This window comes from Manis pentadactyla, chromosome 9 (assembly GCF_030020395.1).
Source record: "Manis pentadactyla isolate mManPen7 chromosome 9, mManPen7.hap1, whole genome shotgun sequence".
NCBI lineage: Eukaryota > Metazoa > Chordata > Mammalia > Pholidota > Manidae > Manis > Manis pentadactyla.
Window position 1 is genome coordinate 68,935,151 of NC_080027.1, and position 24,024 is coordinate 68,959,174.

General features: G+C 35.2%; 1 protein-coding gene across 3 annotated transcripts in view; it reads left to right on the forward strand.

Moving 5' to 3' along the window:
- The window catches only part of METTL15 (methyltransferase 15, mitochondrial 12S rRNA N4-cytidine), a 209,103-nt gene that overhangs the window by 127,524 nt on the left and 57,555 nt on the right, over window positions 1-24,024 (forward strand). For all 3 annotated transcript variants that reach the window (XM_036879065.2, XM_036879064.2, XM_036879062.2), the window contains exon 4: window positions 20,511-20,702. In XM_036879065.2, the coding sequence (XP_036734960.1) occupies window positions 20,511-20,702 (192 nt within the window). The remainder of the gene's footprint in view (window positions 1-20,510; window positions 20,703-24,024) is intronic.

The window sequence follows — 24,024 nt, forward strand, 5'->3', positions numbered from 1 at the left end:
AAAGACCTTCATAGATCATTTGTTAGATATTTAGGTAGCCAGCCCTTATATCATTCGGCAAGAGTACACTTATTTCTCCTCTACACTAAAGGCAGTGACATCTGACATCATATAATAGTAATAATAATGACAGCTGTTTTCTGACTGTGTACTATGTGTTAATGTTCTTAACACTTTGCAGGTATAATTTAATTTTCATAGTAAACTTAGTAGTTTGGTTACTGTTACTCTTTATATTTTTATAGGTAAATTAAGATGTTAAGTAGCTTGCCAAAGTAAGAGAGCTAGTCAATACCAAAGCCAGAATCTAAATCAAGGTAGCTGAACAACTGACTGTGCAATCACTATAACTATACATTATATATATATATATATTTAAACACATACCATGTATATATGCAAGTATACATGTATTCACTATGAGATAGTGAAAGATGGCATAATTAATTCTATCATGAAAACATATTGAGGTTGACTACACAAAGGAGAGAATATTTCTAGGAGTAACATGTAATAGAGGTTAGAAATAAAAAATTGATAATCAGAGTTCCTTCCTGGATTCTACTTGGCATGTTCTTTAAAATAAATCACCTTTATTAGGCAAATCCTTGATTACATGTTATATAAGATATGTTATCTGAGCCATAACAGTATGTCAGCCCCTGTGCATATAGCAACCCATACTTTCTCATGCAGATCAAGCCTTGTAGTTTCCTTTATTTTCAAGACCCTTTCTTGCTATTTTGGCTTCTCCTGGATTATAGAGACAAAAGGCAAAAAGTCATCAAAATGTCAGTGTTCCTGATCTCCTGTACGTGAAACTCCAAAACTGCATCTATAAAGGGGAAAAGGGGAAACCAATGTGCAGTTTCTTCCAAATCTTAACATTTTAGTATTTTTAATTTTCTTCAGTTACCTCAATATTTAAATATGGATTTTCTTATTAAGTTATTATTTCTACTTCCTAACATTTTTATCTCCTAAGACCTGACCTCCAAGTGCTTGTTCCTCATTAACTTCTTGATTAGTAAATCTTTTGAAATGTGGTTCTCTGAACTGGATGAACATAGTATGTGCTATGACTTTCCTGCCAATGAAGTATAGTTAACTGTCATCCCATCCTCTGGAAATAACCCTCCTGTTAGCAAGATATGGAGCCATGCTGTTGATTTCATCTTACATGTGATAAAACTTACTATTAGCTATACCCACTTCTGTCAGATTACATGTAATAATCTAAAATGAGACTCACCATAGTTTATATGCATTGCGATACGTTTTACCTCTTGGTTTTATAGGCATAGATAACATTGATGAAATGCAATTTTGTTTTATAGTCAAGGAGAGAGTTAGATAAAAAATAAAACAAGCATGGAAAAAATGTACATAGCACTTTTAAACCTCAGTTTATTAAAACCTGAATATATGCTTGTATTTATTTTTATACGAGTAGGATAAGAATTTAGGTGTCTGAATTTTGAAATGCTATTACATAATTAATCACTTTGTATTGTAATTGTATTACTTTCCATTAGGAAGGACCATCAATGTCTTTTCATCTTTCTGTCCATAATATCTTGTCCAATTTCTGGAACTCAGTAGACATACAATTTGTTTCATGAACCTTTCTTAAACTGAACAATTCTTTAAAAGCTTATTTTTTTAAAGAGATCTGTCAGAGTTGATAAAAACAATGTTTTTTTTAAATAGCCTTCTTGTTATATACATATCTGTATGTTAGTTGCTTGGCCTCAGTTTTATCTTTCTCCTTTGTGCTTTCTGTTTTCTTTATACATAAAATGCATGAGTTATATTCTGATATATATTGTCCTTTAATGTTAACAGAACATATTATGCCCCCAAGAAGTTGGTAAGTGCTTTGAGGGAGTCAGATAATATACCTCATGTGCATCTTGCCTACTAAGCATTTCCCTACTCAGTGCTGCACAAATGGCAGTTAGCTTTGTAAAGTTGCTCATGGACTAATACTGTATGTATTATAATTTATGCTACAGTTCATTTTTATTCTTGTCCTATATTACTTCTTTACAAATAATAGTCCTCATTGATGTCTCACCATTTTTCCCATTCATTATGATAAAATTTTCTGTACATTGGTGATTAAAGAAATAGAATTAGTGGTTTTCTAGATTTTTTTCCCTCACAACTCCTCAAAAATCAGTGTATATTGAGGACCACGCTTTAGAGTATGTTCTTGAGTAAAGAACCTCACTCCATTGTCTTCCCAGATTCTGTTTACATGTCATCTAGTTATTGATCAATTCGAGGATCAGTTATGATAAAAGAATCCTGTGATGCAGGAAACAAGAAAAATTGTGTACCAAGATTTTGCTTTGGATATTAGAGGATAAAGGTGTTAAGGATTAGATTGCCCTAGAATACAGTTTCCTTATTTAATATATTTCTTTTCATACATTCACAATCTTTTGCAGTAGACCTCAATTCTGACTAGACTTGGTTCTCTCTGTAATTGACCATTTGAACTTGGACAGACTACTGTCTCTCAATTTCTCTCCTTATCTTTTCAGTGAAGGCTTAGGTGGACTATATGATCTCAAAGACTTTATGGAATATTTAAGTTGTAAATACTGACTACAGAAGAGTATGGCTGTGTGTAAGAGTGATATACAGATAGAGAAAAGAAAAAATTTCTTTTTGTAGTATTGTTTTGTATCAATAATAATAGCTATTATATATTGATTACCTAATATATAAGCCTCTGCGATTGAGGGTAAAGACATTTGTAAAATATGGAATGAGCGAAACAAAAACTTTGTGAAATGAATTCTGTATCTAATGGGAGTGAGTAAATGCAATGATGATTATCATCTCTGCATGTACAGATGAAGAAGAGGCTCATAAAGCTTACCTAACTTGGCTGGAGTCAATATCGGGTAACTAGTGGAGCTGAGATTTTTCTATCTATATCTCCTACTCCTTGCCTCTCTTATAAGAGAAAACAAGGGAATAGAACAAATACATATTTACAGATGGATTTAAGTATTATTTCATGGTTAAACACTTTATACAAATGTCTACAAATTAGAATAAAAATTTTAATTTGGGAACAATAATTGAATACTAGAATTTAAATATTTTCTTGCACATAAATTACTCTCATCTGTGCCAAATATAGTTTGATACTATTTCAGTAAATCTTGCTGCTAAAACAATAATTTTATTTTCTTCCCTTCTCTATACAAATGTATCCTCTTTGCATTCTGTAGCAAGACACTAGTATAGAAAAACCATTATTCTGGTCATGTATTCTCTTTGATGGATTAGTTAAGCCTTATAAGATCTCATTTGCACTCACTTTAAAGTGAAACTGACTGTGTCTATTAGCATCTTTTCATTATTAAGTATAATACATAATTGGAGTATGTCTTTTAGGGGCTTTTAACTTTCAAGTCAAAGTCTAGGGTAAGGCAGTACAATCACTATTTTGACTGAAAAGTCCTATATTTATTTGAGCAATATCCTTTCTGAAAAATGACTGATATTCCTTTATGAACTAACATAACAACCCATTTTTTGTATTCTGTAGACTTACTGTTCCTTATTACTTCAAGTTCCTGGTGTGAATATCATTATTACATTTATCAAGGGAGATTTACCAGTGTATCAATCACATTGTCTTTGGGATATGTAAATATTTCTAATTTGACACTGTGCTAACAGTGGATAACTCAGTTGTATACCACTTTAGATCAAGACAAAGTAAAATATAGCATTTTTAAATATGAAATTGAAGGAACAGGGCACCCTAAACCACCAGATACTATTTTGGTATAATCTATCACCTTTGTTAACGTTTTATTGGATATAAATCATAACATATCAAGTTGCATAGTGACAATATGGTTCACCAGGCATTCTATTTTTATAACTTTATTTAAAACTAACATGTAACTTGCTGTACTTGAAACCCCAAGTGAGCCAGTTATTGGAGTGTAACAAAGTTTTGACGTCAGAGTAGCTATTTATTCCACTAGAAACCATTAGCAATGCATTACCCTTTGACACTGATGTTTTTTGCAGAAACATGGTTAAAATTTCATTACTGGTTTTGACCATATTTCTTTTTCTTTCCCTCATATATATATATATATATGCATAGCCTAACATTATACATATAAAGCCTTTTAAAAGTTTCTCCTCAAAACCCAAGTATTTTAGTTTTGTTTTTCTTAATTTCAAGACTGATTACTATTTTGTGGAAGGGGATTAGTTGCATATCATTATTGTTGTTTATTACTGTGGGTGTAGATTCTGATTAGCTACATAGTTCTACCATGTTTGTTGGCTTTATTACTGTTACTCTTATTTTCAAAGGACTCCTTAGTATTTCTTTGGAAGTTATGGGATAATAGATTTTGTAAAAACATAATATAATCATTTACAGACAGCTTTTCCTTTTGCTTAACTTTGACTGTTTTTTTCCCCTGAAAAGTACTAAGATTTGCACTGTGCATCCATGTATGGAGTTAAAGTCTCTTGACTCCTGAGTCAGCCAAAAGCTAGCTTACATGGTGAGCTCTGCTAGTGCATTTCAAGTTGGATCTGATGGGACCACCATTTAGAATTAAGAAGAGGAATAGATTTCAGTTTTTTATTTAGTGACCTAGCCTCTCTTAAAAACCTGGGTAAAATATTGACAGACTTGTGCTTGTGGAATAACTCAATTGTGTTAGTTAAGGACATGCCTGCATTCAATCCGAGGAGAGAAAGCTAATTATCTCAAATTCCAGTATGAGACCTCAAATTTAACAATTATTGTTATAATTATTTGTAATGTGTTATCTACTTATCAATCTTTACAAGTTTTTGAATAGGTTATTTTTCTTTGGAAAATTCAAATGCTTATATAAATTTAATAGGAGAGTTCTATATCGGTTACCCTTTCAGCATATTATAATTTTCCAGCTCCATCTTTTTCCCCTGAAACTCAAGACTCTTTTGAAGAGAAAAATGTGTATGATGAGTTCCAACTCCAAAAGTAGTATATTTTAAAAATCATCATCATATTGTACATTGATCAAATTTAGAGGCATTGGAAACAGAGTAGGCAGGGATAGAATCTAAGCCTGCCACTACCTCTGACAGTGAGCCTATTATTTCAAAATTCTGAGTCAGTTTCCTGATCTGTAAAATAGGTATAATAATAACTACCTCAAAGATTACTGTTTTGGAAGGATTAAATGAAATAACAAGCATAAAACCCTTAAATCAATGTGTAGCACATAGTAATAGCTCAGTATATAGTGGCTATCATCTGTGCTATTATTGGATTTTGTAATTTGTCTGCAAAGGCCATACGGCATAGTGCTTAATAGCACAAGTTTTAGAAAGAATTGCTGGGTTAGAATTCCAGCTCTATTACTTACTAGCTTTGTAAGCTTCAAGAAGATTCTTAACTCTGCTTCCTCAATTTCCCCATCTGAAAATGAGAGAATATAATAGTATCTCAGAAGTGTTTATATGCTTTAATTCCAGGAGAATGCTCAGACGTATTATGAATCTTCAGACATTATGAATCTTAACATTTAATAAAATGTTAGTGCTGTTATTAAAAAGTTACTGAATATGAGCTTCATGGTATTTTAAGCATTTTAAGAGGTATTTTAAGTCCTTCCCTGGCATGTTTTTAATGATTGAACAGGACCAGCTATAGAAATGATGTGTTTGAAGACACACAGCATTTCTGGACATTATGACATCCAGCCCAATGATCCTGCAAATAGCCTTTCAAGAAATATTTATGGTAAAACTCATTTAACACTAATGAAATAACCCAAATAATTGACACCAAAATCTGAATGAATTCATTTTATCACTTATTGAAATCATGTTATTTCAGATTTAACTGTTGTTGCCGTTTTTAAATTAAGATATGTAGTCCCTCCAGGAAACCTAGTTGTGCTGCTATGAGGCTAACCTGGTTAATTCTAATTTGAGATTAATATTTGGATTGTACCTCTTCTCATGCATATGATGAGCTTTTCATCAGGCAGATAATTTTAGTCTGATAATATCTGCCAGTGACCTTACCATCCACACTGGTGACATAGATGCTAGATCTCTATAACTCCATTTATTTACTGCCTGCTCCCCATCAGGGTGGATGCTAAAACTAGAGCAATGAATAAACTTTTTCTCCTGGCATGCCATTCCACCTTTTAAAACAATGTATACATAACTCAAGAATTACTACATTGAGCACTTTTTGAATCAGTTTCATCACAGTGATGTGTAAACAGATGCCCTGAATCAACCTCTCAAAGCTATCTATAATAATACTTGAACATCTTAATCTTGGAGTTAATTTGATTTGAGTTTAATTCTCAGCTTTACGATTACTAGTTGTGTGACTTTGACCAGTTCACTTATCATCAAATATTTATTGAGCATGCATTCTCTTCCCTATAGTGAGCTAGATAATCTTATACAAAGATTATAGGAAATAATCTAGTAAGGCCAAATTTCAGTAATTATAAACTGAGAATAAAAGTATTTATATTATATAATTTATAAGATTGTGATAAGGGTCAAAGTGTGATCATCTAAGTTAAAATATTCTGTGAATCATAAGCTTGTATTATTTTTACACTGAGATCTTTGGAAATAGGGACCACATCATACCTTTATTACCTTATTATCTAGCAAAGTGCAAGACACTTAGAAGTATTCAGAAAGTGTCCACAGTGACTGACTTTCTTAAAAATCTCAAAAACATCTATCTGTGCCTAGAAAAATACTAACATTCAAAATTTAAACTTAAAAATATAGATGATTTCCTCTTTTGATTTTCTAACTGGGTTCCACATATACTCTAAATTATGTGAAACATTATTTTTTTAAGGTATCATTGATACACACTCTTATGAAGGTTTCACATGAGCAATATTGTGGTTACTACATTCACCCATATTATCGAGATCCCCCCCACTCCCCAACACAGTCACTGTCCATCAGCATAGCAACATTCCATAGAGTCACTACTTGTCTTCTCTGTACTACACTCTTCCCCATGACCACCCATATAACACTTGTGCCAATCATAATGCCCCTTAATGCCGTACACCCTCCCTCCCGACATGTCCTCTCCCACCAATCCACTCTTGTAACCAATAGTCCCTTCTTGGTGTCTGTGAGTCTGCTGCTGTTTTGTTCCTTCAGTTTTGCTCCATTGTTATACTCTACAAATGAGGGAAATCATTTGGTACTTGTCTTTATCTGCCTGACTTATTCACTGAGCTTAATATCCTCTTAGCTGCATCCATGTTGTTGCAAATGGTAGGATTTGTTTACTTTTTATGGCTGAATAATATTCCACTGTGTATATGTACCACATCTTTATCCATTCATCTGCTGATGGACAGTTAGGTTGCTTCCATATCTTGGCTATTGTAAATAGTGCTGCAGTAAACATAGTGATGCCTATGTCTTTTTGTTACGGGATCTTGTTTTCTTCAGGTAAGTTCCTAGGAGTGGAATTCCTGGGTCAAATGGTATTTCTATTTTTACTTTATGAGGAACCTCCATATTGCTTTCCACAATGGTTGAACTAGTTTACATTCCCACCAGCAGTGTAGGAGGATTCTCCTTTCTCCACATCCTTGCTAGCATTTGTTGTTCCTTGTCTTTTGGATGTTGGCCATCCTAACTGGTGTGAGGAGATACCTCATTGTGGTTTTAATTTGCACTTCTCTGATAATTAGCGATGTGGAGCATCTTTTCATGTGTGTGTTGGCCATCTGAATTTCTTCTTTGGAGAAGTGTCTGGTCAGATCCTCTACCCATTTTTTAATCGGGTTATTTACTTTTTGGGTGTTGAGGTGTGTGTTCTTTATATATTTTGGATGTTAACCCCTTGTCACATATATTGTTTATGAATATATTCTCCCATACTGTAGGATGCCTTTTTGTTCTCCTGTTGGTGTCCTTTGCTGTACAGAAGTTTTTTTAGTTTGATGTAGTCATATTTGTTTATTTTTGCTTTTGTTTCCCTTCCCGAGGAGATGCACTCTGAAAAAAGTTGCTCATGTTTACAGTCAAGAAATTTTTGCCTATGATTTCTCCTAAGAGTATTATGGTTTCATGACTTACATTCAGGTCTTTGATCCATTTCGTGTTTACTTTTGTATATGGAGTTAGACTATAATCCAGTTTCATTCTCTTGCATGTAGCTGTCCAGTTTTGCCAACACCACTTGTTGAAGAAGCTGTCATTTCCCCATTGTACATCTATGGTTCCTTTATAGTATAATAATTGACCATATATGCTTGGGTTTATACTTGGGCTTCCTAGTCTGTCCCATTGGTTTATGGGTCTGTTCCTGTGCCAGTACCAAATTGTCTTGATTACTGTGGCTTTCTAGTAGAGCTGAGGTCAGGGAGCATAATCCCCCCAGCTTTATACTTCCTTCTCAGGATTGCTTTGGCTGTTCGTGGTCTTTTGTGGTTCCATATGAATTTTAGAACTGTTTGTTCTAGTTTGTTGAAGAATGCTGTTGAAATTTTGATAGGGATTGTATTGAATCTGTAGATTGCTTTAGGCAGGATGGCCATTTTGACAATATTAATTCTTCCTACCCATGAGCATTGGATCTATTTCCATTTATTGGTGTCTCCTTTAGTTTCTCTCATGAATGTCTTGTAGTTTTCAGAGTATAGGTCTTTCACCTCCTTTGTTAGGTTTATTCCTAGGTATGTTATTGTTTTTGATGCAATTGTAAATGGAATTATTTCCCTGATTTATCTTTCTGCTAGTTCATTTTTGATATATAAGAATGGAACAGATTTCTGTCTATTAATTTTGTATCCTGCAACTTTGCTGAATTCATTTATTCTAGTAGGTTTGGTGTGGACTCTTTAGGATTTTTTATGTACAACATCATGTCATCTGCAAACAGTGACAGTTTAATTTCTTCCTTACCAATATGGATGCCTTTTATTTCTTTGTGTTGTCTGTTTGCCGTGGCTAGGACTTCCGGTACTATGTTGAATAAAGTGGTAAGAGGACATCCTTGTCTTCTTCTGAATCTTAGAAGAAAACCTTTCAGCTTTTTGCTCTTAAGTATGATATTGGCTGTGGGTTTGTCATATATGGCCTTTATTATGTTGAGGTACTTGCCCTCTATACCCATTTTGTTGAGAGTTTTTATCATAAATGGATGTTGAATTTTGTCAAATACTTTTTTGGCATCTATGGAGATGATCATGTGGTTTTTGTCCTTCTTTTTGTTGATGTGGTGTATGATGTTGATGGATTTTCAAATATTGTACTGTCCTTGCATCCCTGGAATAAATGCCATTTGATCATGTTGGATGATCTTTTTGATGTATTTTTGAATTCAGTTTGCTAATATTTTGTTGAGTATTTTTGCATCTATGTTCATCAAGGATATTGGTCTTTAATTTTCTTTTTTTGTGGTGTTTTTGCCTGGTTTTGGTATTAGAATAATGCTGGCTACATAGAATGAGTTTGGAAGTATTCCCTCTTCTATTTTTTGGAAAACTTTAAGGAGGAGAGGTATTAGGTCTTCACTAAATGTTTGATAAAATTCAGCAGTGAAACCATCTGGTCCAGGAGTTTTGTTCTTCGGCAGTGTTTTGATTACCAATTCAAAATACAAAATATACTGTAAAGACATTTTATGGGAGGTAGGTTCTCTCAGCTTTTGCTTATCTGGGAATTGTTTAATCCCTCCTTCAAATTTACATGATAATCTTGCCGGATGAAGTATTCTTGGTTGGAGGCCCTTCTGCTTCATTACGTTAAATATATCATGTCTCTCCCTTCTGGCCTGTAAGATTTCTGTTGAGAAGTCTGATGATAGCCTTATGGGTTTTCCTTTGTATGTGATCTTTTTTCTCTCTCGGGCTGCTTTTAATAGTCTGTCCTGGCCCTTGATCTTTGCCATTTTAATTATTATATGTCTGTGTTATTCTCCTTGATTCCCTTGTGTTGGGACATCTGTTTACTTCCATGAAGTGAAAGACTATTTCCTTCCCCAACTTGGGGAAGTTTTCAGCACTTATTTCTTCAAAGAGACTTTCTACCCCTTTTTCTCTCTCTTCTTCTGGTACCCCCATAATGCAAATATTGTTCCATTTGGATTGGTCACATAGTTCTCTTAATATTCTTTCATTCCTAGAGATCCTTTTTTCTCTCTGTGCCTTAGCTTCTTTGTATTCTTCTTCTCTATTTTCTCTTTCATTTACCATCTCCTCTACCTCATTTAATCTGCTTTTAAGTCCCTCCTTTGTATGTTTCATTTTGGATTTTGGATTTTTCAAAGTTTCTATGTCTTTCTTGAATTCCTCCCTGAGGTCTTGAATATTTTTCTGTAGCTCTGTGAGCATGTTTATTATTTTTATTTTGAAATCTTTATCAGGAAGTCTGATGATTTCAGTTTTACTTAGCCCTTTTTCTGGTGTTTGTGCAATTTTGATTTGTACCATTTTCTTTTCCCATTTTATATTTGTAATGAATAATATGGTATAATAACTTTGTGTAGGCATTACCCTGTAGTGCCCAGACGTTCTGCTGTGGGAGCTTCCCCACATCTGCAGTGATTGTGGGGGTTGCAGTCGAGCAGCACCAGTGCCTGCCAGGAGGAAAGAGCTCTTTTCTGCTTCCCAGCCTCAGTGACTTCCTCCACTGCCAGGGCAGTGGGCTGAGTACACAGGAAGGAGCCTGTGCATTATTCCTCTGTAGCTGCCATAGACTGAGCCACCCTCTCGCTGGGTTGGCTCCATGGTGGGCAACAGGTTTGCAAACTGATGCTGGCCAAGAGGTAGGAGCGGAAGGCTGCATATCATGGTGGGGCACATTGGCACATCACCAGCCAGGGTGTTGGAGCACGTGAAGCTCCTGAAAGATCCCAACCTGCTAGACTGAGTGTGCCAGGATGATTTTGACCACCTGTCCTTTTTCCTGAGCAGCAAACTTGCTCCTTTAGCAGCCCTCTTGCTCTTGGGAATCTTTTAAAGTGCCCTCCTCTCTTTTTGTCCTGGTGCAGCCAGTTGTGGGTACCTGTTCTCCACAAGTGGCTGGAATCTCAGTCTCTCCAACTATTCCACCTGTCATTGCTTTCCAACCCTACTAATCTCCAGAGCACCATGTACTGTAGGTTTGTGCTCCTGAAGCATATCTCCAGGTCTGGGTATTCAACAGTTCTAGGCTTTTTCCCCCTCCACACCCCTTTTCTCTTCCTCCCACTGGTGAGCTGGGGTTGAGGGAGGGCTTTGGTCCCATCAGATTGCGGCTTTGCTACTTTACCCTTTTCCATGCGGTCTTCTCTTTTCCCCAGATACAGGCGGTCTGTTACAGTCTTCTTTCCACTCGCTTTTTCAGGATTAATTGTATTTGGTGTATTTTCGCATTATATGTTATTTTGAGAGGTTTCTGTTGTGCATCTCACGCCACCATCTTTAAGCCTTTCTTATGTGTGAAACATTCTTACAGGTTTTCCTAGGAATAAGAGTGTGATATTAGACAAAGTAATTTTTATATTTGTAGTATTAACAGCAGGCTCTACTTTCCACAGTGTAATTAATATATGGTTTGAATTAAGAGAAAATATAAAAGTGTCTAAGTCTATTATGGCCAACAAGTGGTATTATTTTTATGTACCTAGAGCCATAGTTAGCCTCCAGATTTTAAAATGATTTAATTTATATGTCATGTATGTATATATAAACATATTAAGTGGTTGAAACTATATTTTGTACCTGAACTTAATAAAAATCTTTGACTAATGAAATCTACTTAATTAGTAATCTACTCCTTAAAATCTAATATAATAATTTGGACACTATATGTCTGTTAATGTTATTAAGTGGATTCAGAGTACAATCTTCAGCACACTGGGCCCATCTAAAAATCTTTCTTGTAGTCTATTTTAATTTATAATGTAGGAATTGAAGTTTTGTAGACAAGAGAGTATTACTATAAGGGAGCATTAACCTGACCAGAAAAGAAAAAGAAAAAAAAATCAGATCCTAGAGATTATCCTTACATTGTACTTCCAGGTTTGAACTCAGTCACCCTTTTTGCAAAATAATGGCACTCAAGATATACATAAACTAAACTCATGTTTGGTATGGGAGATTATTTCCTACTAATATACATTTGAACATTCTTTTAAAATAAATTTTATACACAGTAGTCAGAGGAATAAAACTCAGGAACTGAGAAGTATCAAATAGTCTTAGAGAGAGAGAGAGGTCTCTAGAAAATAGTGTTCTGAAGAAGTTTCCTTTTGACACACACTCAGCTAATTAATTTGCATTGATAGAGGGAATTATGGAATATTATTCAGCCATAAAAAGAAAAAAATCCTCCCATTTGCAACAACATGGATGGACCTAGATGGTATTATGCTCAGTGAAATAAGCCAGGTGAAGGAAGACAAGTACCAAATGATTTCACTCATTTGTGTAGTATAACAGCAAAGCAAAACTGAAGGAACAAAACAGAAGCAAATTTACAGAGTCCAAGAAGGGACTATTGGTTACAAAAGGGAAGGGGTTGGGGACAGCAGGTGGGGAGAGAGGGAGAAGGAGATTAAGGGGCATTATGATTAACACACATAATATAGGGGGATCACGGGGAAGGCAGTATAGCACAGAGAAGGCTAGTAGTGACTCTATAGCATCTTACTATGCTGACGGCCAGTGACTGCAATTGGGTGTGGGGGAAACTTGATAATATGGGTTAATGTAGTAATCATAACCACAGTGTTGCTCATGTGAAACCTTTATAAGATTGTATATCAATAATATCTCAATAAAAATTTTTAATGTATTACCTAAAGAGAAAGGCCATGGTCAGTAAGATAATGCTATGAAATGTTTTAAGCAAATAGTGCAGAGCAAAAATAATGTATTTTCATTACATCTCTACTGTATATAGAGATATTCTTTGAGCAAGGATATCTTTTAATAATATTTAAAAAGTAATCATATTTAATATGAAAATCAAAGTATCAGTGATATATATAAGTGTGTTTACAAAGATCTCCATGTGGTATAGTAAACATCAACATGAAAAAGTGAACAGTTCTCAAACTACAACAGGGGCATGGTGAAATGAAAGGAGAAATATAGCCCCATCAATAGTGGTATATAAAAGAAGTTGGGGAAAACTCCTTTGTAGCCAAAAGGTCACAGCCAGTATGCCCTGCATGTGGTATGCTTGGAGCAACCCTTGCCATTGCTCCCAACTCTCAAGTGCAGCACAGTGACCAAACTGTAAGATTAGCAAAGGAAAGAAAAGCAGCTTGGAGCAGAGGGAGAGAGGTAACATTTACTGAAGGCTTTCCTGTGCCTAGTCTTAGTAGATATTCTCATCTACAGGAATTACCCTTCACAACAGCTCTGTTAGTTAGAATTGCTCTGCTGTTCTCCTAGTAGAAATGAGGAATCTTGAGGGATCAATAATTAGAAAGTTAATAGCCTGATTCATTCTACAGCTTGTTGAGACCTTTCTACCATACCAGGCTACTTCAGAGGGGAAAAACTTAAACACTATGTGATACAGGGAATGAAACTGAGGAAAATTAAATAACGTGTCCAATACCACAGGGTTAATGAGTAGCAGAGTCACGATGTAAATGTAACTCTTATGATACAGTTCCCCCTTTCTACACTATCACTGCCATTTTAAGAAGAAATATACTATCTCCTCAGTAATTTATATACATTTGTTCATATGCTGTTGTATATTGTGTGCCCTTGTTCATTTTTATATTTCTTTGTCCAGCACCTGGAAATAGTCTTTATTCAGAAAATATTTGTTGAGGCCTGAATCTGTAGGCCTATAGCTATATAAAGATAGAAAACATTAAAAACAATTAAAGCATTTTAATAAAAAATCAGACAAAGTAGGCAGATTTGTGGATCATGATAAGGTCATAATGATGAATAGATATCTGAAATGGCAATAAACAAATAGAAACTTGAGAGATAGTACAGTGTAGTGGTTAAGAACATAGACTTCAGAGCTGATCTGGACTGAGTTTGCATTCTAATTCCACCACTTATTTGCTGTATGACTTGGATAGTGACTTCACTCTGTAATTATTTCTGTATCTGCAGAATGTGGGCTATAATGTCACCCACTCATAGTATTATCATGAAATTGAAATGATAAGTATAAAGCACTTAGCACACAGAAAGTACTCTACCAATGTTTACCATTGCTCAAATATGAGTTCTATGTTTCATCCACTGTTTTGGCTCCCTCTTAATTACTTGTTTGGCATGTCTAATGAAGTGATAAAAGCAGCTTTATGATTACAGAACAATGAAATTTAATGACTGGAAAATAGGTAGCACATGGGGATTTATGTGGATTAATGCTGATACTAATGTAAGAAGGACTCAAATCCACAGTAATATTTTTTCCTCCTATAAAAAAGCTATTTGGATTTTGCTCTTCCTGTTCCTCGTATGGAATGTTTTCATCTAGGTATGCCCCCAAATGCATACAAAATGAATGATTAAGGTTTATGATAAGGTGAACCCTGGATAAGTTCAATGAAAGAAACTTTAAAGTATCTGGGTACTCTTCCTGGCAGCTTCTGAAGAAATGATAGTTCTCTTCTGCTTTACGTTGCTCTCCTTATCACTGTGGTCTCTATGTTCAGAGTTCTCTGCATATCCACCTGCCAGCTCAGTGTACCCTCATATTTCACCACAGGGTTCCTGATATGGATTGAAGGTGACCTAGTCTTCAGCTTAGGTGACTTAACATCAGTTTGCCTTTGCTGCTGATCCTGACTCAAAGCCTCAATTTTAGTGACTGGGTTAGTTCTAATAAATTACATCTCTGACTTATTCTCTTATGCCTGCATCTCTGCTCATATCCTTAGGACCTTAGTTCCTTCACATCTAGCAAATTCCTAGATGATATGCTTTTTTTAAGATAAGTCTGGCCAACAGTTTGAGCCCTCCTATTTGTTGCCGCATTTACTTGTGTGAACACGACTAGTTCCCTACACATGGCTTTCTTACAGATTCTCTACTACCACGTGCTACCCCCTCCCAGATTATCATGTCTTAGCTCTTTCCAGACTCCTGTACCACATAATTCTGTTTGGTCTTTGCTCAGATTTGTATTTCTAACACCAGAACACAGCCTCTTGGTCTACCTCTGAATTCTAGTATCAACCACCAACCACCATTACATGTTTCTTCTGATGCTTTTAAGAGGAAGCTACCCTTGTAACATAAAGGTCTCAATAATCAGAAGAGAATCTAGAAGATTAAAGGGAAAAAAAATTTTTTTTCTCCTTACTAATTCCAAATTCAATCCTAAATACAAGCAGTGTCAATTATCGTTTGCAAAAATGCCCACTATAATTCATCTCTTCTTTGTATGTACCTACTTGTAATATATCCCACTGTTCTTTCCTGAAGAAGGGGAAGTTTGTTTTTATATCCTTTGAATGTGAACTGAGCTGTCAGACTTGCTTTGGCTAATGAGATATTAGCAAATGGGGTATAATCAGAAATTTCAGAAATGCTTATGTATTGAGGTATCCTACCTTGGAACTAGACCACTCTGTGGATAAACCTGAGCTAGCTGGCTAAATGCTAGAGATGTATGGTCCAATCATTGTCTTTACTCCAGCCAACTTCCCAATATGTGAGGCCATATGCAACCAACTAAGCCATAGACAACCCACTATAAAAAGACTCAGCCAACCAAACCAAACCCAAATTACTAGCCCATATAAAATGAGCTGATAGGTGATTATAGTTTTAAGCTACTAAGTTTTCATATATGAGATATTGCCCCAGGGTCTGAACTTAAAGCTATTTCGATTGATAGGTCAGTAAACTTTGTGGATGGTTTCTTTACTCTGAGAACAATCAAATTCTAGAAACATGTAACTGATAGAACATCAGAAAACTGCCTTGAACATGTGATTTACCTTGTGGTGTTGCCTCATGTTTACTTTTTCCCCCATACAATATTCTATTACTTTTATATCATTCACTGAGTTTTATACCACAAGGCTTACATTTTTATTGTTTACTCATAGTGAAGCATAAAACTGTATAAGTATTGTGTGCTAAACAGTTACATTTGAGGGCACCTAGGAATGAAAAAACACCCGCTAGAAGATATTATTTTTAATTTACAAGTATATCAGCTTCAAGCAGAATAATAGCTCTAAAGTCCAAGGAATTAAGACTAGGCAATAGTGGTATGTCTGAGGCTTTTACTGCAGTGTAAAGAACATTTCTGTAGTTAAAGATAATACCTGGACCCTGAAGGGTTGTAGAAAATGTGTAGAGCAGAAATTGTACTTAGATCTAAAGTAACAAAACAAAATCACAAAAGTATAGTATGGAGGATACAACAATGTACATGTAAAAGACCCAAGGGTATTAGATAGCATAAGTGAGCAGTATGAAATAAATTCTAATACTATTTTGATCTTGAGAGGTATTAATATAATAACTAGAAGAAGAAAGATAAGAATTTTCTTCATTCTGTACTGATCATTATAGGATATATGCTAACTGGAATACATTCAGAAAAGAGCAACTAGCATGCTGAGAAATTTTTTTGTATGGAGAACAGCAGAAGAAATAAGACTTGTATGGTTTAGAGAAAGGAAGACATGAGGAGCATGATAGCAATAATAATGATGTTTTCCATTGCAAGTAAAAGAAAAAACAACTCAAACTGGTTTTAATAACAAAGGTAACTTATGGGCTTCTGTCACTCAAAAATTCAGAGACAAGTCGAATTTTAGTCTCAGTCTAGTGGCCTGGTTAACCTTTCTTTCTGCGTTGTAGTTTTGGCCAGAACTGTCTGCCACCTTTCCCTTCTTGGGGCCAAGATATGTGCTGGCAATAATCAGGGCTATGTGCTGCTTTTCAGATCAAGTGAGTCTAAAAAACCTTTTTTCTCCAACATCTCACTGGAAGAAAAAAGAACTTTGTGTTCCTAAATCCCTAGGAAATATCTCTTGTATCATTGGCCAGAATTGTGACACATGGCAATCTCAAAACAGATTACAGGGAACAAAGTATGCATATTTGTCTAATCAGAAATCCACCTCTCGAGCTGAGGTATTATGTTGGTCAGGATTCTCAGGAGAAACAGATCCAGTAGAAAATAAACATGCACACACACACATATATATTTATGTAGATGTATGTGTATGTGTGTGTGTATATATACATATACACAAAGAGATTTATTTCAAGGAATTGGCTCACATAACTGTGGCTAGCCTGAAATTGGTAGGGCAGGCCAGCAGGCTGGAAGCTCTCTGACAGGAGCTTATATTGCAGTCTTGAGGCTGGATTTCTTCTTTCTCTGGCAAACCTCAGTTGTTGCTTCTAAGGCCTTTCGGCTGATTTGATGAATAACACTTACCTTATTGAAGGTAATGTCCTTTACTTAAAGTGAACTGATTGTAATATTAACCAAATCTATAAATACTTGCACAACACCTAGATTAGTGTTTGATTCAGTAACTGAATACTATAGTATAGTCTACTAGACTATATATACTATAGTCTACTAGTATATAGTAGTGTTTGATTAGTGTTTGATTCAATAACCGGATACTATAGTCTAGTCAAGGGGATCCATAAACCAGCATAGATTATGCTCAGTTTCTCCCAAAATACATGGCTGAAATTTTGAGGTCCTGTTGGAACAGAGAGATTGGCAAAGAAGCAGCGTAGCCAACAAATATCCCTTACGATTCCTAATAGTAGATATGTAAGAGGCTGCCATGGGTTATAGGTTTTTAATTGTTTTACAGGGACTAATACCAGAAAAAGGGACAAAAGATATATGAACAGTGAGGAAACAGCTATCAACTTAACTAAAAATGAACTGGCTAAGAAACAGTAGTGAGCTCTTATTACTGGAAATGTTCAAACACAAGCTAGATGACTGTGGTTTAAGGCCTAAAATTAAAGCCCAATGTTACATGTTGTTGACATCTGGGGAAAACTAGGAGAGTCTTGAATGGCCTTCCCACAAGTTCTCCCCACTATGCTCCCACAGATAAGATTCTTTAGCCAAACAACCTTCCCTGTCAAAGGGATCAGGCACAGTATCTGCTTATCCCTGAGTAGCAGGTTTCAGTTCCCTGCCAGCCAGTGAAATTATTCAAACAAGCCAATCACATTCTCTCATGGGAACCAAGGGGTACCTTACTCTCTTGATACTACAAAACTTGCTTCCCATAGTCTCTGCTTGTCCACTGTCTTCCTTAGTAGTACCCCCATGTAGACAGGCATGGCATGTGGTGTCTTCCTCCCCTGGGCTTAGGAACATACTGATTAATAAACTCCTGTCAATCTCATCTATAGTGTTGGGTACTGTGTGGGGGTCATTTCCATAATCCTCAAATGGGAATCCCTCCCTTACCAATGAGGTGAATGGGAGGTGATGAAAACAATGACTCTTATTCCCACCTGCACACATACACCATTTAAATATTTGGGGTAAATAATTTGTGAGTTGCCTTCCATTCACAGGATTCTATTATTTCTGTTTCCAATACCAGCATTAGCATTCATTTTATATTTTCCAAATACAGACATAGCACTTTATTTCTCTATGATTGTCACCCATCAGGTTGTTTTGCAAACTGTTTATTTGTACATTTCTTTCTTTCAGCTCAGAGCTCAGAAAACCATGCTTTATTAGTCTTTATATAATGCTGAATAGCGTAATGCCTGTTTAATCAATATTTGATCAGTGAATCTGAAAATCACTCTCTCCATCAGAATTTGAGAAAAAATTACCAGTGAACTGTGAAGTTCTCCTTAAACAACTAACACATTAGTAAATATAATAAATATGAATTTCCAAACACTTGAAATTCATACTCACCCACCTACCTGTAGACAGAGGGAATGAGGACTTGATGGCATTGCCCAATTTTTCTCTTCTCATTCCTTTTCCCAAATGCATGCCAGTTGCTCTAAGACTTCTGAAGAACCCTGAAGGTAGCATCTCACTCTGTGTAGGAAGGAGAATTAGTATAGCTGCACGGTGATCCCTACTCCTTACCTGTCTGTTGATTCTGAATATTCCATTCACTTCAAAATCTCTGCAAAGAGCTAAAACATTCCTTCTGCAAGAAGGCATTTATTTTAGGCATAGTTTTATTCATCAAGTGTGCCACTGCACAACACCCCTATCCTAACTTATGGGAAAAATGTGGAGAAAGCTAAAATGGTTGGCTTGAAGATATTTGACACATCTTTTTTCAGTGATTTCTGTTTTATTATTTATTGTATTTTAAATTGGCTTGCTCATTAACTTTATTCTGTTTTCTTCCATTCTATTGGGATAATTGTTATATAGCTTTGTAAAAGTTTAAGGTCTACAACATAATGATTTGCTTACTGATACTGTGAAATGATTACCACAAGTTTAGTTATCCATCATCTCATATAGATACAAAAGAAAAAAAAAATAATTTATTCCATGATGCAAACTCATAGGCTCAACTCTCTTAACATCTTTCTTATATATCATATAGCAGAGTTAAATACAGTCATCATGTACGTTATATCCCTAGTGCTTATTTATCTTATTTACCTGGAAATTTGTACCTTTTGGACATCTGCATCCAATTCCCCTTTCCTAATCTCCCTCCCCCCCACTCTGGGTACCACAAATCTGATCTCTTTTTCTGTGAGTTTGATTTTCTCTCTCTTTTAGATTCCACATATCATATGGTATTTGTCTTTCTCTGTCTGACTTATTTCACTTAATGTAATATCCTCAAGGTCCATCCATATTGTAAGTGGCAAATTTTTCTTTTTTTATGGCCAAGTAATACTCCATTGTGTATATACCACAACTTCTTTATCCATTCATCCACTGATGGACATTTATGTTTTTTCCATGTCTTGGCTATTGTAAATAATGCTGTTATGAGCGTTTGGGTATAGATATCTTTTCAACACAGTGTTTTCATTTCCTTTGGATATATTTCCAGAAGTACAAAAATGTAGTTCTATTTTTAATTTTATGAGGAACCTCCATACTGTTTTCTGTGGTGGCTATGCCAACTTACATTCACACCAACAATCCACAAAGCTTCCCTTCTTTATTCTTTTGATGGAATGGCATGTGTTTTTTTTTTCCAACCCACAGATGTAAGAATTAAATAAAAAAAAAAAATGAAGGACCTGGTCTGACAAAGGAATTTTTCTAATTCATGAACTTATTGTATACCTTCACAAAATTTTAGTAAGAATAAAATTACATTAAGTCATAATTACAGTAAATCACCTCTATGTTGAGACCAAAGTTGTAGAGTTTCTATATCCATATGTCTTTATTTAGTATTAAGCATTGTCACTTAGTAAATATATATTGGTTAAATAAACTAGTAATAGGATGTGTTCCCTTCTATTGATCTTAGACTTTAGGAAAGACATTAGTATAACAGAAGTATTTTCTCCATCTCCTGAGTTTATTCACAGTAAACAGATCCGAGCTATGCTAGGCCAGTTCAGCGAGGCAGAAGCCTTATTAATGAAAGCTGGAGTGCAACCAGAGACTTTGGATGGAGTTCTTTTGGATCTTGGTTGTTCCTCTATGCAACTTGATGCTCCTGAGAGAGGATTTTCCCTTCGGAAGGATGGCCCTTTGGACATGAGAATGGATGGTGGCAGGTGAGTATCAATAAAGCATTCTCCTCACAAGAAATCAATTTCTCAGAAACATTCTCAATTTAATTTTCTTTTAACATTGCAGAATTCCTATCACATGCCCAGCACCTAACACTATCCATACATAATAAGTCAGTTTTGTTTACTACTCATTATAGACTTTAGTGTTTCTGTAGATTTGGGATTCTAAGGAAAAATAGTATCTGTCTTTATACAGAATAGTGAAGAGGATAACTTTCATACTGATTGTCTTTTTTGCAGGTACAATGTGAGCTTTTAAACTACTCACAATTTTGATGAATGTGATACTGAAACAGTGGGTCCATTTTCATGCAGGCCCAACTTTGCATCTTGTAAGAAGTAAAAGGAACTATATTTAATGTATATTCTTCTGAATACTATATAAATGGCAAGATCCTAGAGATTAACAAAATTATGTGTTTTGTCCTATTCTTTTGTACAGTCATTTTGGTTTAACCTTCTCCAGAGAAACTACAATTTAGAGTACTATATCAAACATACTGCTGTGCGTAGGACAGCTTTTCATTTCTTCTTCCTTCCTCACCACCCTAGAAATACTAATGTTTGTTCTCTCTTATTCAAATAGGTACATACATATTAAATAACACAAAGAGGATCACATTCTATGAAAGTACAGGATAATTTCTTTTAAATTAAATTAATTTTCAAAGCTTAGAATAGTGCTTGTATGTATGCCCAACTCTGGCCCAGGGACTGAACAGCCTGTACCTACAAAGCTTAACTATGATTTTCTCCTTTATTTTATGTCCTCTTTCCCACCTCCATCAACAATTTATGTATCATGGCCCCTACTTTTGGGAAGCTTACCTTCTAAAAAGAATGTTAGACTCTCTTATATCTAAGTATGCAAACTATTCTTTTGCTGTTACTAATCTGCAATTCTAGACCTACATAAACATTTCTACAGAAACAAATAGGTTGTCCACAATTTCTTCCAAACCATTAGGAGGACCTTTAGATAAGAAATTTAATGTCTAGTTTATATCAGCAAGTTAATATTGAATTGATTTTGACTTCTTTCTCACAAACTGCCTTGTCCAGTGGTAATTAATTACATACAGCCTTGTCCCCACATTTTCATATGACCTGTTAACTTGTGACCCATACTTGTTGGAACCTTTTTGTTCTGAGACTTATACCTCCATTACACAGGTTGGCATTCATAGAATGAAGAGTGTGATCATAAAAATAAAATAATAAAAATCTTTTAAAAACCAGTGACTAATACCAAAGGTCAAATATCTTCTCATGTTTGGAGATTGAGGTTGTTGTGCAGGGGTAATAAAATGTCAAGCAAATGTCTGCTGTTCCTGTCTTGCTGAGGAGGATGCCTTCTGAAGTAAAATGAACAAACCTTCTAGTTAATAGAATAACCCCTATATTGTTAATGTAAAGACTTCCCAGGAAATTGTATTCTGTGAATCAGGGTTCCTAAGGTTCTCACCTATGAACTTGAAAATAGGATTGTCCTTGAGGATTAAATTCTAAATCCATAATGGATGAGATTAGAGTTGAGCAAATGTACCTTAAAAAGCAGGGTGGCTTCCAGGTAGATAGCATAGATTGTAACCTAATCAAAGATGTTCACAAATATGAAGAAAATATATGGCATTCAGAAAGGGGCAGTTGCTTCACATGAATTCATAGACAAAGAAGAGTCAGAGATGAAAATATGTACAATGTTAATCCAAGTGATGTTTGGGGAGAGGGAATCTAAGCCAAAAAATATGGTAGATAAGATCCTGGAGGCTGATTAATGGATGTGATGAAGATGGATGTAAGGGGCTTTCTTAACCTGTTGCCATTTAACTCAAGAACCTTATAGCATAGTTCATTCTGTGCTATCCTAATTTCAGCAACAGGTTTCAGATTAAAATAAGGTTTTCATGTAACGGAAAGAAATCACAACTTCAAGGATTTACAAATGTGGCTGTGTTGTCAGTTGTGTTAGAGGGAAATAATTAAATTGCCACTTATGTTAATATTTTCTTTCTCTTGCAAGTGTAGTCATTGTAAGTCAGTGATCTCTGGAGGACTGACAAGATCTCTTAACCTGTTAAGTTGGGAATTAGATTTTCTATCTTCACTTCACTACATAAATGTCTGTTCTGAAGCCCAGGAGCCTTTTAGCTTTCCAGATTGTTGCCCTGTTGGTCTTGTGGCACTATGGAAACTTCTATACTGCTGTTCAATATTAACATGATCAGAAGATAAAATTATGCCCATTATCCAATTAACTATATGTGAGCAAAATGCTGATTTAATATTCTTAAAAGTAGAAAGGTATTATAAAAAACTGTTAAATATATCCTTTATAATCTTAGAATTGTCCTGGTAGAGCTGGATTATATTCTATGGCATCATTGATAAGGTTCATTCTTATGCTCAGTGATTTAAGTGGTTGAATTCACTACTAGGTAATATCTAGTGGGGATTTTGTCAGTTAGGCAAAGAAGGACAATTGGCAGATCTAGAAATAGTCAAGATCTAAGGGACATTGACATTCATTGAGCTCCTTATGTGCCAGGCATTATACTATCTATTTTACAATTGCATGACCCTTAATTCTCACAATTCTGTGAGGTAAGCATTGTTACTTTGATTTCATGGGTTAGAAACTGAGGCTTACCCAAGATTCTGACTCTTAAGACCAAATATTTATCCTTAAACCTATTACTGAAGGAACAAAGCCTATAGAGATGGGAACAGCATGGAGAGCTATCTTATTGGATGTTCATTGGTCTGGTGGTGCTTTGGTACCCAGAAAAAATAATAATAATTACACAGTCTGGAAAGCAAAGTTTGACAAAAAGTGAGAGAGAAAGAGAGAGGTCATGGCAACATAGGAGATAAGCCAAGGACAATAGCAAGATTTTCTCCTGGAAGCACTAGGTATATTAACAAGGCACAGTATAATATTTTTAAGAAGAGATTCAAGTGTTTCTTGGCAACTCCACTTTGGTTTGATCCTTACGTCTTAGAGCTATCATATCCTTGTTACTTAGTCCTCATGGTATATTGCCAACAATCAATCCAACATATTAACTACAAAGGCAGTAACTGTCCTATTCATAAAGATATCTTTCTAATGAGTAAGATCTCCATTAGCTCATCACTTAGAATTCCTTTACCTATTTCCCTAAAGTAAGGTAAGCTGGAATAATCTGGCAGTATTTCCTGCTACTATGATTTCTTCTCTTTGTCCAGTGGTTGTTATTTCTTTGTCTCCTCCTCCTAAAATTACCATCTTAGGCTTGTTTAGTACTGTTTGTATATTACTAAA